A 15949-nucleotide genomic window follows, 5' to 3' on the forward strand; every position below is an offset into this window, starting at 1 on the left:
AATAAGCAAGAAATATGAGAGTAAAAACTAAACAGGAAGACTTCATTATATTAAAAAACAAAAATAGCAATAAAACATTTTTTTCTTGTATCTACAATAAAGATATCTTGGGGAGAGGGAAATAGGGACAAAACATGAGAAGGGGTATCAATGTGTGAGAAACAATACACCCTCTATCTGGTGAATATAACTGTAACCCCTCTATACATTAAAGTAAAATAAATTTTTAAAAATAATAAAAAATAAATAAAATAAAGATATCTTGTTTTGAATTGAAAATCAACTTTGTGTTCACACTAGTTTTATATAATACTGAAATGCTGAAAATAACTATAATGTGGAAGGTACTTGTTTAAAAGATTTGCAACCACTATATACAGGATATAATTGGCTCATTAAAATGAAGATATGAAAAAAATTAACATATTCACAACAAATTGCTAAAAAAAAAAAAAGAAAGGCAATGAGTAGAAGGAAAGCCCCAATGGTGCCTTTTTAAAATGAAAGAATAAGTATTTTTGTATTTAGCACGGAAAAAAAATAATCCAACAAATAATTGTAGAAAAAAGTGTAACCTAGAAGAATTTACCACAGCATATTCCACTAAATGCATACATTGCTTTACTATTTAAACCAAGACTATGCCAGTGGCTCACACCTATAATCTCAGCTACTCAGGAGATTGAGATTTGAGGATTAGAGTTCCAAGCCAGCCAGGCAGGAATAAAAGGACTCTTATCTCCAATTAACCACCAGAAAACTGGAAGTGGTGCTGAGATTCAAACTGGTAGAATGCTAGCTTTGACCAAAAGAGCTCAGGGACAGCCCCCAGGCCTGGAGTTGAAGCTCCGGGACCACCACCAACAACATCATAAAAACCAAGACTAAGAAGATCAGACTATGTTGCCTTTTTCTGCTCTTTATCCTCAATCTTCTACTTTTGCTAGTAGAAATTCTTTTTGATCTAGGTCTCTTGGCTGACCTTCAGGCAGAAAATGTCTTAATATCATCTTTTAGGTTTGGCACCAATTCATATCGTTTTTATCCATCAAAGACAAGACCAGCCAATCATAGGCAATGCTTCTTTGGCAAGAGTCTGTGGTTCTTTCCCACATACCTCATGTCTCCAAACTTCTTGCTGATGGCTGTGCCAACATTGCTGAAAGCTGCTGTTGCCTTTTGACCTGCGTGACTCAGGGTTTCGTGTGTTTTCTTGTAGCTAGTAGAAAAAGAGAAGCATGGTAAACAACACTGTCTTTTATTTTTATGTGAAATACAGGGGGCTAACCACCCAGATTAATGTTGTTACTCTTATTCTTGTTTTATAAACAAGAACCCATGTGCAGATGAAGCAAGTTTCATCTACCCTTGTACACTGCCCTCCTGAAGCCCAGTTTCCCACAATCTTGTTTCAAAGCCACATTTTCTGAAGCCTATAGAAGTTTCATGAAAAAGATTTTATATCCCATGCAATAAGCTGTAAATGAACATCCCTTCCCTGAAAGTCCTTTCCTTTCCTACAAGGAAGTATAGTATCAGACACTAGCAAACACATTAAAACACATACATGTTCCTTGGTCTTCCCAAGTAAATCACTTTAAGGATGGGACATCTTGTTATGCGCTTTTGTTAAGAGGACCAAGTAAACCTATGTCATTGAGCATCATCTGTTATTTATTCACCCAATGCCTCGTTTTCAGTTATGTCATATAACCAAATATTGTTTTACTGCATATTTCCTACCAAATATAGGAAAATAGATGGGAATATGGGACAAAGAAGTGCCTGATGACTAGGTAGCACTTTGTGTCTCTGACGAGGGTCCTGTGAGTAGAAAGCGATGGCAACGTGACCTTAGGTCATCCAAAAACAAGAAATAAGAAGATAGAAGAAATGAACAGCTTTAAGGAAGTATGTCTGATAGATTTTTTTCTACAGTGTCCCACAAACATCAGCTTATTTAAATTATAATTTTAGCTTTACATTTTACTATATAACTTGAAGTTTTAATTGTGAAAAAGGAAATTCTGACCATATGAAACTATGGGATTTCAGGCATTTTACACCCAAAATTACACAGACAGAGAGAGAGAGAGAGAGAGAGAGAGAGAGAGAGAGAGAGAGAGAGAGAGAGAGAGACAGAGAGAGAGGCAGAGAGACAGAGAGAGAGACAGAGAGAGAGACAGAGAGAGCTTGCTGTTAATATAAGGCAGTTAGCAAAGCTTTAAAGATGAGAAGCCATCAGATGATAGTGAGGCAGGGTTATGAAATGCCATGTGCTGAGAATTCTTCACAGGAGCCAGGCTGTGTAAGAGGTCCCCTAGCAGTATCCTGAACATTTGAGGACTTATTTACAAAAAAAAAAAAAAAAGAAAGAAAAGAAAATCCCTACATTCCTATCCCAATGACATTTCTAAGATGTTGACCAGAGTATTCCCAAAGTAGCCATTGGTTCAGGAGAGCAGATCTAGAAGAGTGCACTGAAAAGTGAAATCAGTACATCTGGAGGTGAGCAAAGCACAGCATTATGTAGAGATGAAATATATTGTGCCACATGGTCTGAGATTTAGAATGAAGCACCCTTCTTGGCTTTAAAGCCTTCCCCCTTTCTTTGCCTTCCCTATAATACATAAAGACAACAATAACAGCCAAAGAGAACAAAAAAGGGCAGATAATTTCATGTTTTTAAATTCTCTCAAGGTTAAGTACATAAAAGACTGAGAAGAACGCGCAGAACAAAAAATCCTTCACACAGATGCTGTTGACCTGCTTCTTCTATGTTCCTGGACTCTTTCTAGAAAGGAGATCATTTGAGTTGGCCATATAATTATTCCTATATATTGGGTCAGGTCCTATTCCAGTTGGAACTGCAGACTAAAATATGCCTAAATCGTCATTAATATACCATAGATTTTATTTTCTTTATAAATCAAACTAAATAGATCACGATGGCTTAATCAGTTTGCAAAGTGTTGCCTCTGGGAATCATGCACATCCTAAGTGCTTTGAAATTCTACCCCACTAACCAGGCCCACAGGTCATCAGTTCTTCATGTCCAAATATATATTCTCTTATCATGAGAAGTGTACATCTCATCTTGCAATGGAAGTCATAAACATTCACAGAGCCAGAATTTATATCATTCAAAGAGATGGAAGATTTTTTTAATCACTCCTCCCTAGATATGATTTAAGATTCTCCTTTTTCCTTTGTATCCAGGAAATTTATGTGATTGATAGCCCTTCTCAAGGAAGGGGATTGATTCTTCCCTACAAGGAAAAAGCAGTTCACTGAGTCCTCACTAGGATCACATGGGAATAGATACAGTGTCGGTTCAAGGATGCAGCGACACCTCAACTTCAATCCAAGCAATCAAGTGTGCATCTCAGGGGCTTAGCCACAGATCGATGCTCTCAACACTATAAACATCACCAGCAGTCACCAAGTAGGCCACACAAAGGCTTTAGAGTCACATCTGATTTCTCTGCTTGCCTCATCATCCACCTTAAGAAGCACTGGGATGTTCTGGGAGACTGACCTCCAAATTCTACCCTCTCTGTTCATGACTCTCCCTCACACCATCACTCACCTGAAACAGAACAGTTATCTCCTGAGAAATTTTCCAGTTTCTGCTCATACCCCTCCACAGCGCATTACACAAAGGAACCATAGTGTTACTTTGACAGGTCAGTCAGAATGATCACTTCCAATGTCATCCAAAGCCCTTGGAATACAATTCTCACTAAGGAACTCCAGAGGCTGAGACCTCCTTCCCTTGACTAATTCTCCACACAGGGATTTCATAAGCTAGTTTTCACCGCAGGCTTTTTGAGCAACTTTTTCTCAGTTGGCTCTCTTAGCTCACTCATTTCTTTTACCTTATTGATTTATTAGAATGTACCTCCTAGGAAATTGGGCATCTGTACTTATGAAGAACAGTGTCCATCCACTACATTGCAGAAAATACTTCAGGGTTTACATGATAAGTAAGAAAGACAAAAGCACATGTAGAAAATGGAGGTTGTGCTCACTCTCAGAAAGGCTTAGTCTCATGGAGAGACATGGATGACACAAGCTTCCGAAAGCTCTTTATGTTCCTCAGTGACAAAAACAAAGGCACTCAGTTCATTTCTTTACACTTGGCATGACACAATTCTGAATCATAAAGATCAGAACGTGACAGAATTGCCCCAGAATTAAGTTTCCCTCAACTCCATTATTTCATCCTTCTAGGTATTCCCTAGATCATCCTTTCTTACCACTGAAGCCTTAGCTTAACCACCCAGGACAAAATTGCCATGCCTGGGGGCTGGATCTCAGGAGCTTCGACACTCTACCATATCACTCTCTAGCACATCACCCTATGCTGTTGACACTACAGAACTTGCAAGAATATCCTGCTGTCCCAATTGCATTTGTTTCCTGCTCTTTCCTCTTTCCACTTTTCTGTTCTTTTCTTTTTTTTTTTTTTTTTTTTTTGGTGGGTTGTGGGGCTTGAACTCTGGGCCTGGGCGCTGTCCCTGAGCTCTTCAGCTCAAGGCTACAGCCCTACTTCCTGTTTTCTAGTGATTAACTGGAGATAAGAGTCTCATATTCTTTAGTGCCCAGGCAGACTTTGAACGGAGCTCCTCAGATCTCAGCCTCCTGAGTAGCTAGGATTACAGGCCTGAGACATCACACTCAGCTCTTTCCTCTTTTAATAGGGAATCATGTAGGAATCTTGTCCACTTAGTTAAATCCTATTATCCATAGGGACTAGATTTATCCCCAATACAATAATGCCCAATAATAGGCACTCTTGAATGTTTTTGAATAAATGGCTGGGTGGGACCTCTTTCTGGTCCCTGTGTATAAAGAATAGGAGGCCCCAGAACCTATTCAGAGCCTCTGCATTGTCTTCCTGTCTTAACATCACTGATGCCTTCCTTAAGGGAAGGAGACTTCTCCCCTGCCTGGCCCGTCACTGGGTTGTCACCCTCAGAAACTTCCACTTGCCCTCTGGTCCTGACTATATTCTGACTCCTTCAGAGCTCTGCTTATATAAGAAACCTCCCCTAGGACCAGGCACAACTCCATTTCCTCTTTCACATTCCCCTAATATACTGTATTTTCTTTCACATCCTTTTTACAGTTATCATTTAACTTGCAAACAAAACAAACTGTCTTCTTGGCCAGAGCATAAGGTTTATCAGCACAGGGACTAAATCTGTTGTATTCACCCATCCAGAAGCTTTACCGGAAATAGTCTCCCTGGCTACACTACAATTTGTTTTTCAAACATGTAAAAAGACAAACTCTATATCCTTCCCAGTTGTTGGGAGCCAGAGTGGAATCAAACTGTACCTTGACTTGCATCAGATGATGGCTATATTGTCTTATTGCTTTCTGGCCCTATTCTATGTAAATGACCTGAGAATTACCATATGAATGTAACACCTGGAGGTTCCCTGGGAGAGGAGGAGGGAAGAAGGGGGAGTGGAAAATAAACGCGGCAGTCTCGGCAGTCTTTGCCTGGACTGCGGACATCCCGGACCCGGTGTGTCTGTCTCTCTTCTTTTTCTTCCTAGTCCTTGTCCCCTATTTCAGGAACCCCAATCTGCGAACCCTGGTTTGCTGCCGGTTGGCCCCGGCATCTGGCGCCCGAACAGGGACCCTGAAAATCTGGGACGAAGGTGAAGGACCCCTCCCTGTGGTGAGTAACACATCGTAGGACTATTAAGAGAGTATAGTCAGGAGTAAAAATTATGGGTCAAGCTAATAGTCATGGGTTATTTCTACCGATCTTAACAGGCCTATTTGAAGCCCACGGAACGTGGGTGGAAGAGGGGGTGCTTCAGAGCTTCCTACAGTTTCTCAAGGAGGCATGCCCGAGGTCTATAGAGGAGGAATTCCAAAAAGCCTGGCAGCGGATAGGAAAAAGAATTCAAGATTATTATGATGTATATGGCCCCGAAAAGACCCCAGTAGAGGCTACTACTGTATGGAATTTAGTAAGTAAATACATAGATCCTCTACATGAAGATGCTGAACTTAATCTTGAATTAAGGGAACTTTATGAGTTAAAGGACCCTTCTGAAGAACATGAGGCTGAGCCATATGCCGCAGCCGAAGAGAGTCTAAGTGAGATCTTGCAAAGGGAACAACAACCAGTAGATATTGAGTATCAGAATTCAGGTCTGAATAACCAAGGAGGAAAGTTATGATGAGTCATTGGAGGGCCGGGTGGCTACGATAGAGAAGAAGTTAGAAGAAATGCTACATCTTCTATCGAAAATGGGGACAGAGCAGAGAGCCCCCCCAGAAGTAGGAAAGAAATATGACCCTCAGGCCACTATGGTGTCTGATTCTAAACCTTACCCCTCACACCCACCGCCTCCGGCTGCAGCCTTACGGCCTCAATCCCTTTCTCAACCTTTAGGCAAGCCTAAAGGCCCTAGCAACAAGTCCCTTTTAACAGGCACTACAACCAGGCACAGTGCATCGCAATTAAACCTGACTCAGGCTGCTAGAGAGAGGGAAGGTATTTCAGGGCCTCGATGCTTCCCTAGTTTAGTTGATCATGATGAACAAGTATACCATCAACCTGTTCCTGTTAAACTATTACAGGATTTAAAAAATGCCTGCTCCCAATATGGGCCAACTGCCCCTTTTACTCAAGTAATATTGGAGGCCGCGTGTGCTGGTATTGCATGCCCAAATGACTGGAAGCGGCTTGCCAGAGCATGCCTTAGTGCAGGAGAGTACTTATTATGGGAGACAGAGTTCACTGCACAGTGTCGGGCTAAAATTGAAACAAATAGGTCTAAGAACCTGCCTTACACTGTTGATCAGTTGTTAGGAGAGGGAACCTATAAAAACACCGAAGATCAATTGGGTTATGCAAAGGAGGCCTATTTACAAATAAATGCTGCGGCGAGAGAGGCTTGGAAAAAGTTACGCAATTCCAATCGTACAAAAAATCTAGTAGAAGTTAAACAGGGACCGAATGAACCTTATCTAGAATTTTTGTCTCGATTAATGGAGACTGCAGACTGCCTAGTACAAGATGAGAATGCAAGGGAGAGTATAGTTAGACACATAGCCTATGAAAATGCCAACGCCGCCTGTCAGGCGGCTATCAGACCCCATAGGAATAAGGGAGGAATCACTGACTTTATTTCACTGTGTGCTGATATTGGACCCTCCCATGTACAAGGCCTTACTTTAGCCGCCGCTCCTCAAGGAAAGACTGTTAGTGAGTCTCTAAAATATAGAGGTCAGTGGCATTCTCGGGATGCTAGACCCCCAGGGCGTTGCTTTTCTTGTGGACAAATAGGACATTGGATGACACAATGCCCACGCCAGGCCAGGCAAAAGAGAGAAAAATCACCTGGCACATGTCCACGCTGTGGTAAAGGGAAGCACTGGGCTAAAGATTGCAAGTCAGCAACAAATCGCAATGGCCGCCCGTATTTGGGAAACTGGAGAAGGGGCCAGCCCCTGGCCCCGCAAAACCATGGGGCAGTCCCTCCCTCTTCTCGGCCACAAGTGCATCTTCTAACAACCCCCCAAGATCAGTCTCCGGCCTCCTCCGTGCCACCCCAGGAAGTGCAGGATTGGACCTCTGTTCCTCCACCTGCTCAGTATTGACCCCAGAGATGGGGACACAAGCTCTCCCCACGGGGGTCTTTGGCCCCCTTCCCCCGGGAGTGGCTGGATTGCTGTTAGGGCGAAGTAGCTCAGCCCTTAAAGGGATACAGATTACACCTGGCAAAATTGACCAGGATTTTACTGGAGAAATCAAAGTTATGGCCTCTGCCCCGAAACACGTGGTATCGATCCCAGCCGGTCAAAAATTAGCACAATTAATACTTGTGCCTTTACCTCCCGGGGAGACTGCTAATTCCCCATGTGGACAGAGAGGATTTAGATCTTCTGATATCTATTGGGTACAAAGCATAAAACAAGAGAGGCCTGAGATGACTATATTTATACAAGAAAAGCCCTTTAAAGGAATATTAGACACTGGAGCAGATGTGTCTGTGATATCTAAAAAACATTGGCCAGCCCAATGGCCCCTGACAACCTCTATGACTTCCCTACAGGGGGTTGGGCAAGCAACTGACCCACAGCAGAGCAGTGCGATCCTTGTTTGGAGAGATGAGGAAGGGCACTCTGGTCATTTTCAGCCATTTGTCTTGGATCATCTGCCAATTAATTTATGGGGTCGTGATATCATGGAAAAAATGGGAGTGTATATGTTTAGTCCTAGTGCTGCGGTCACTAAGCAGTTACTTGATCAAGGCCTCCTCCCCTTTAGGGGACTAGGCCGAGCAGCACAGGGGGAGCTAGAGCCACTCCAACCCCAGTCTCACCCTACGAGACAAGGATTGGGGTATCCCTTGACGGGAGCTGTCGTTTGCCCTCCCCCTCATGCTGATCCCATAAATTGGCTCTCTGAACAACCGGTATGGGTTGAACAGTGGCCTCTTTCTCTAGAAAAGATCATTGCAGCTCAGCAGCTGGTACAGGAACAGCTGGACTTGGGACATGTGGCCCCTTCTAACTCTCCATGGAATTCTCCAATTTTTGTTATAAAGAAAAAGTCAGGTAAATGGAGGCTGTTACAGGATTTGAGAAAGGTTAACGCGACAATGGAACTGATGGGGGCCCTACAGCCTGGCTTGCCTTCACCCATGGCAATCCCAAAGGATACTTATAAGATTATTATAGATTTGAAGGATTGTTTCTATACTATACCCCTGGCGCCTCAAGACTGTAAGCGCTTTGCCTTCAGCGTCCCCTCTGTTAATTTTAAAGAACCCATGAAGCGATATCACTGGCTTGTGCTCCCACAGGGCATGGCAAATAGCCCAACTTTATGTCAAAGTTTTGTAGCTAGAGCCATTTCTTCCACTCGTGAAAAATTTTCTTCTGTTTATATTGTTCATTATATGGATGACATCTTGTTGGCTTGTTCTGACCCTATCGTCGTACGACAAGCCTTTGGACAACTAAAGCAAGATCTGAGCCTCTTTGGCCTTATAATAGCAGCTGAAAAGGTTCAGGAACACCCCCCTTTTACATATCTAGGCCATATATTAGGCCCACACTATTTTAAAAGCCAAAAAATACAATTAAAAACTTCCCACTTAAGAACTCTTCATGATTTTCAGCAATTCTTAGGAGATATAAATTGGCTTTGGCCTTATCTAAAGCTCTCCACAGGAGAGTTAAAACCCCTTTTTGATCTCTTAAAAGGAGATACCAACCCTACATCCTTGCGTGAATTAAATCCTGACGCCAGGAGGGCCATCCAAATTGTAGAAAAGGCAATTTCCCAGCAACAAGTGACCTATTGTGACTATTCTAAACCATGGGGAGTTTATATTTTAGCTACTTCTCACTCCCCAACTGCTGTATTGTGGCAGGATGGCCCACTTTTATGGCTTTATCTACCATCAACACCCGGCAAAGTGCTGACCCCCTACTACGAATTGGTAGCTAATCTGATACATATGTGCCGAGTGGATTCCCGTAAATATTTAGGTCAGGAACCTCATTTTATCTGTGTCCCATATAATCTACAACAACAAGATTGGCTATTCGCCCATTGCGATTCTTGGGCCATTGCTTGGGCCAATTATACGGGGAAAATTTTGCATCACTACCCGTCTAACAAACTTCTCCAATTTGCTGCGTGTCATACGTTTCTATTTCCTTCCATAGTACAGGCCTCGCCTTTATCTTCTGCTGCTTTGGTATTTACAGATGTATCCTCTAATGGAAAGGCTGCTTTGACCATTAATGGGAAAACTCAATCTTGGGTTACGGGTTTTTCCTCCGCCCAAGAGGTGGAATTAGAGGCTGTTTTACCCAGTGTGAAGAAGCCAGAAATCATTGGGAACTTGCCTTTTGCTCAGCTGAGGTTCTAAGATGAATATGCTTCTTGCCTCTCCCTGATTCCTTAAGACCTAACACAGTGGGCACAGTCCTGTGCAGATATTTTCTGTTCCCTTCAGAAACACAGCATCCCTGTCCCCCTTTGAAGGTCTTATCCCTGCTGTGACTAGGGAGGCCAAGTGGAAAGATTCTGCCATTTTATATCCGGAGGGAAATTCAAATCAGTTTAACATGAAGCCTAGAGACCTGAATTAAATGCAAAAGCAACCAGACCTAGGGAACTGGATGTAGTTCAGCCTCATATTACCGGAGCCACTCATTGGTATTAGCCACAAAAGTGCAAATGTGGAAAGACCCAAGCCAAAGACAAATAAGCTTATTGAAACTATGGCTTAATAATCAGCTGTCCTTTTCAGGAAGATTCATAACATGAGGTGCACATGGATTGTTATTAAAAGGCTGGGGAAAGTTGTTTAGCCCTCAGAGATAAACTTAAAGGCTCCCTAGCTATATTCCCATTTTACTCTAGGTTGTGCCCAAACACTGTCCATGGAATTCTTTGGGTACACAGGGAAGGCAAGGTCAGGAAAACATTCCATTCACATGGAAATCAAAGCACCCACCCTGCAGAGACTTCAAGCTCCTAATACAAAAGCCTTAGATGTTAGTTCTTAGGATTTAGCAGGCAAATTTGGCCTCCTGAAAAATTGTGGTTATCTCCTGTCAAATCTGTGGTATCTGTTTCTACTCTTAGGTATCTCTGCGGAGGTAAAAAGTACTTCAGAGAGAAAAATTGTTTCTCATAAAGGCATTAAAAACATAATATCTTTACACTTTAATGAGTGGAAATAGGGAAGAAAATGCATAATCTGATGATGGAATTTGGGCTAACATTACAAGCCAGGAATAGGAAAAATCTCCAAGTTTCCTCATTGGACTGTAGCCCTCAACAAACAAGCAAACAAACAAAATCACTCATATATGTGAGAACTTTCTTCCTATTGGCACAAGAATACTTGACAGGAAAATATTTACATTATCAGAAAAGAAAAAAAATATAAGATACAAAACTCCATAGAAGTAGTCTGAATGGAATTAATTTAAGCCACTGAAGTTTTATTGTATGAAGGGGTTTTTTTTGGCTGTATTTGCAATATTTTTAATGACAGTTCACAACTCTACTTCGTTTCTAGAGAAAATATTATTTTCCTCATTCCAAGGAACAAATCAACCTTATAAGCAAGAACATACAAAAAACTAGGGGTGAAGTGCTAGAAGTTACCCAAAGTTTTAGCATTGCTGTTATTATACTTACGCAGTAGTGGTTTGCATGTCATGCCAGCTTTTGCTGAAGTTCTGCTTTAATTCATTCATCAAATTCATGCCAAGCTTTTGTTTGATCTCAACCAAATGTCTTTCTTTTGCTGACAATACTTGTCGTAATGTCGTAATTTCGTCTTCTAACTACAGGTAGGAGAAAAAACAAAAAGTAAGGCAAAATGTCAGACCAGATGAAGAGTCTATGCATTGGGTCTGCAGAGTCTTAGCTCTGGTATCACCAAAAGTTTCTTCTGTACATATAGTAACCAAACAGCTGAAGCTAGAAATAGAAGTTTTAGTTCTTGTTGTTATTAAAATAATCCTTGCTCTTAGTAAAAAGCATTCCAATGGATTGTTCTGGGTGTAGCAGTTCATGCCTGCATACTCAGGTAGTCACGGTAGAAAGATCAAAGCTCCCACCTCATCTGAGCTACACAGGGAATCTCTGTCTCTAAAACAAAACAAAATTCAAATTACATCTAAGGAAATGATTTGGATGACTTTTGTTTTGGCCAGTCCTGGGCTTGAACTCAGGGCCTAAGCACTGTCCTTGGGCTTTCTCAAGGCTAGTGGTCTGCCACTTGAGCCACAGCATCACTTCTGGCTTTTTCTATGTATGTGATACTAAGGAATCAAACGTGGGTCTTTGTGCATGCTAGGCAAGCACTCTACCAGTAGGCCAAACTCCTGGCCCCTTGGATGATTTTTTCTTGAATGATTTCATTGACATACAACAGACCACATATATCTGGAATATATGAATTGTTAAATTTTGACATATTTATCTACCTGTGAAGCCATCATCATAATCAAGGTGATAAACATAGATATCACCTCCTGAAATGCTCTTCATGATCTCTTTCTCTCTTCTTCTCCCTGACTTCTACCCTTAGCATGCAGCTGCTAATATTCTTTCACTAGACTTGATTTAGCTTTTCTTTTGGCAATACTGGGGTTTGAACTCAGGGCCTTGCACTTGGTGGACTGGTACACCATCACTTAAGCTATACCTCTAGCTTTGCTTTTTGCTGGTTATTTTTGAAGATGGTGGTATAATGAGCTTTTCTGTTTAGACTGGTTTTCAATCTCAGTCCTCTAGATCTCAGCCTCTAGAGTAGTTAGGATTACAGGTGTGAATGTGTGCCCACCTTCTCTGCACTTTAGTGTTCATAATGACGAACAAATAAGCATAGTATAGTCAATAGAATATTATTCAGCCATAAAAAGAACTGCCAATGCTATAATATAGATAAAGCCTAAAAAGCATTAGATTAAGTGAAATAACCCAGAGAAAAACTTCATCTATTGTATGACTCCATTTATCTTAATGACAGGTAACTCAGCAAAGACAAAGTACAGACTGGTAGATGTCTGAGACTGCAGTTGGGTTAGAAAGCAGGTGCTGAGTGTGAGTGCTTTCCTTTAAGGGAGACAAAAATCTATGTTCTAGAACCATACTGAGGTTGTGGTGATAAAATGCTGCATGTTTGTTCATTTTGAAATGGCTAATTTTATGTTAAATAAACTTACTCTGATACAAATGCAAAAAAAGCATATTATTAGACAATAATCATTACATTTTTAGATAATAATCATTAAATTTTTTGATTAAATAATAAACGAATCATTAAATTAGTCTAATTAATTACCCAGTTAGATAATGATTAGATAGTAATTATAACTTGGATAAAAACAGACAATTTAGGATTTTATTTTATCTATGAGACTACGTGAAATTTGAAACTAGAACCCAGAAGAAATGCTGTGATAAACTGAACACCAGTATGATGTTTAGTATTTAGTTTATTAAAAGTACTGCTCTGAAGCTTGCTTCTTCTGGTTGTTCCTGTCTTTTGGTAGGAGTCACACAAACTGAAATAAAGTCACCACAAACTAAAATAAAGTTCAGGTCTCTTTGGATAGGGCATACCGATAAAAGTTATGAGTTATGAACATAAAAGTGAGCCGTTTACTCTGTCAGTCCAGAAAGAACAAAAAGTCTTCAGAAAAGCGCTAAGAGAGAAAGGTCCGGAAGCTAAGCCACTTTGCAAGTCTAAGAGACAGCAGCTTGAGACCGCTATGTATTCTTAGGGAACCTCACTAAATAAAGAGGAAAAAACCAAAAGAGAAACAGAAGAAGCATGAAAACAGGATTTGCCTATTTGATAATGCTGTCTGGTATTTTTCCTACTCCTATTAATATCTATTTTTCTTGAGTCACTTTATCTAGGGGGCAATGACAGCAGTAGATTGTTATATAATCACATCTGACATTTTTAATGTCAATGCTTCATCTTTTCTAAAAACTAAGACACAATGGAGAACACAGCTTAGGGAAATGAAAGTGGATGAGGAATGAAAGTCATGCAAAATTATTGATCAAGTTTATTTTAAGCATTAGAAAAATTAGTTGTTTAAAAATCAGAAAAGCAGCTGGTAATAAAATAGAACAAATAGTTGAAAGAGAACAGTACTTTCTGATTCACTGATAAGATTTATTTTAAAAAATGCATATTTTACTTCTGTTATTTATAGGTCTAAATAAATATGTATTTAAGCTACAAAATAAACTAAATAAGCATGTGGAAATAAGCATGACCACAGAGAACTGAAGATCAAATTGGGTTGAAAGGCTGAATTCACTCAAGACAATGTTTCTGACACTATTTATTGTGCTTTGTGAGCTTTCCCACCAGCAAGAAAAGTCTTCTTGTGGCCATACAAACATGAGTAGGCCATATGGGTCAATCTGAGATAGGACATTGCCCTGAGGACCTAATCATAAAGATATTAACATTAAAGTGGTCCAGGTTCTCCCAAAGGGTACAGTTGGGGAAAGACGAATACACAGTTACAGCTAGAGGGCAATGGAAGAATATGAGGGAACTAAGAACAGGAGTGGAGTAAAGCAGAAACTACACAGCTGGCACATCCAAGACCTCTTTTTGGCAAAGCAATCAAGAGATAAGAAATCCTCATATACAAAAATCTTACCACACCCGAGTACCTGAAACAAAGGCAGGCAGACAATCGATCGGCCTCTAGAGAAAGTTTGTACTCAAGTGGCATCTCTGCTACAGAGACGAGTCACCTTTAACCAAGGGCCCAGCCAGAATGTCTATGAGATTTGACACACAGGAACTGAATTTTCTCAAGAATACCTCAGTACTTCATCAGGCCAGTGGTGAGATTTCTAAGATGAATCTGGGTGTATCCTGTTGTAATGAGATCCTAGTACTGGAGATAAAATCTGAAGGCATCTGTGATATTGGTTAAAGACCTGATTCAGTGCATGTGTGCATGCATGTGTATCAGTGCACAATTGCTTATAAAGGAGTAGAGAAGGCAGATTTAGGAAAAGAACACGAAGCAGAGTAGCCTTGGGAGGAGAGAGAATAAATAGAAATGTGAGGAGGAAGAACTGCAAAGATATACTAGCTTGGATCTTCATTGGCCCTGGGGCAAACAGCTATGTCAGATTCTTCGGAAGTCATGATGCTAAACATGACAACGTGTGGAACTTCATCTCTGAGGAGCCCCAAATTAAAAGCCAGGAAGCACTGGAGCTTAATGCTCTTTCCAAAAGATAAAAACATGACTCAGGGTAACTGATCATAGTTATCTTCAGAAGTCAGTACACGTCTAGTTGCTTCCAGACTAACTTTTAAAAATTCAATTTTATTGTCAGAGTGATGTTCAGAGGAGTTACAGTTACATAAGTAAAGTAGTGGTACATTTCTTCTCGAACATTGTTAGTGCCCCCCGCCCCCAGGTTTTTCTTCCACTTTCCCTTCCCCCAACCTTCACTCCACCCAAGTTGTCAAGTTCATTTCCAACATATTGTCAGGCTAACTTTTCATTAAAAGCAAAACAAGTTTCTAAGAACACTAAGTTGACCTAAAACAAGTACTACTCTAGCACATACTCACACATTCTCTCTCTCTCTCTCTCTCTCTCTCTCTCTCTCTCTCTCTCTCTCTCTCTCTCTCTTTCTCTCCCTCTCTCTCCCTCCCTCTCTCCCTCCCTCCCTTCCTCCCCCTCTCTCTCTCTCACTAAAAAAACCCACTTTTCTCTGGTAAATGATTTAGTTACTCCCATAGTATCCAAAAATTAAAAAGAAGTACATAATTAACACTAATAATTACTGTTGATTAAGTAACTCAGCCTTTCATTTTACCAACAAGAGATGAAAAAATTAGCATTATAAAAATACCTTGGGAAAAAAACAATTCAGTTTGAAATGTACTCATTTATTACATTTTATTGAATGAATGACAACATAATTGCGAGCTGAAGATGGAAATAGCAATAATAGAAAGATTACTACTCATACCTGAACTAATTCTGCCCTGAGCTCTTCCCTCTCCTCTTCAGAGAGCATACTGGAAAAGTCAGCGCTGGCTACTGTGTCCTCATCTCTTCCTTGCAATGGCTCGCTCTCCAACAAACCTTTAGGCAGAGTTGATAACACATACATCAATTTTTAAAACATAAATTTAGCCAATTTCTGTTTTTGTAGTTTAGAAGATTAGATAAAATAAGTAAATGTCCCATGGAAAAATTCCAAGGAGAAATTCCTGAAAAAAAAAATACAAGTCTTCCCAAATGGGATGAGCTCCAAGAAAGCAAAGAGTAAAATACTCTGAAAACAAAATGGAAAGAAAGAGAATAGAAGGCCATTTTCATCCAGTTCATCATGTTCATGTGCATGCCTTGTGTTTACCTGTGTGACACAGGCCCACCCAAG

At 40.6% G+C, this 15949-nt stretch overlaps 1 protein-coding gene across 2 annotated transcripts in view; it reads right to left on the reverse strand.

The window, feature by feature from the left end:
* Tpd52l1 (TPD52 like 1) overlaps window positions 1-15949 on the reverse strand; it is a 79636-nt gene that overhangs the window by 14437 nt on the left and 49250 nt on the right. For both annotated transcript variants that reach the window (XM_090338186.1, XM_090338185.1), the window contains exons 2-4: window positions 15536-15651; window positions 11198-11346; window positions 1118-1219 (exon numbers count right to left, since the gene is read on the reverse strand). In XM_090338186.1, coding sequence (XP_090194312.1) covers window positions 1118-1219; window positions 11198-11346; window positions 15536-15651 — 367 coding nt within the window. The remainder of the gene's footprint in view (window positions 1-1117; window positions 1220-11197; window positions 11347-15535; window positions 15652-15949) is intronic.

The sequence above is a fragment of the Megascapheus bottae genome, chromosome 8 (assembly GCF_031878675.1).
Source record: "Megascapheus bottae isolate mThoBot1 chromosome 8, mThoBot2.hap1, whole genome shotgun sequence".
In the NCBI taxonomy this organism is placed as follows: Eukaryota; Metazoa; Chordata; class Mammalia; order Rodentia; family Geomyidae; genus Megascapheus; species Megascapheus bottae.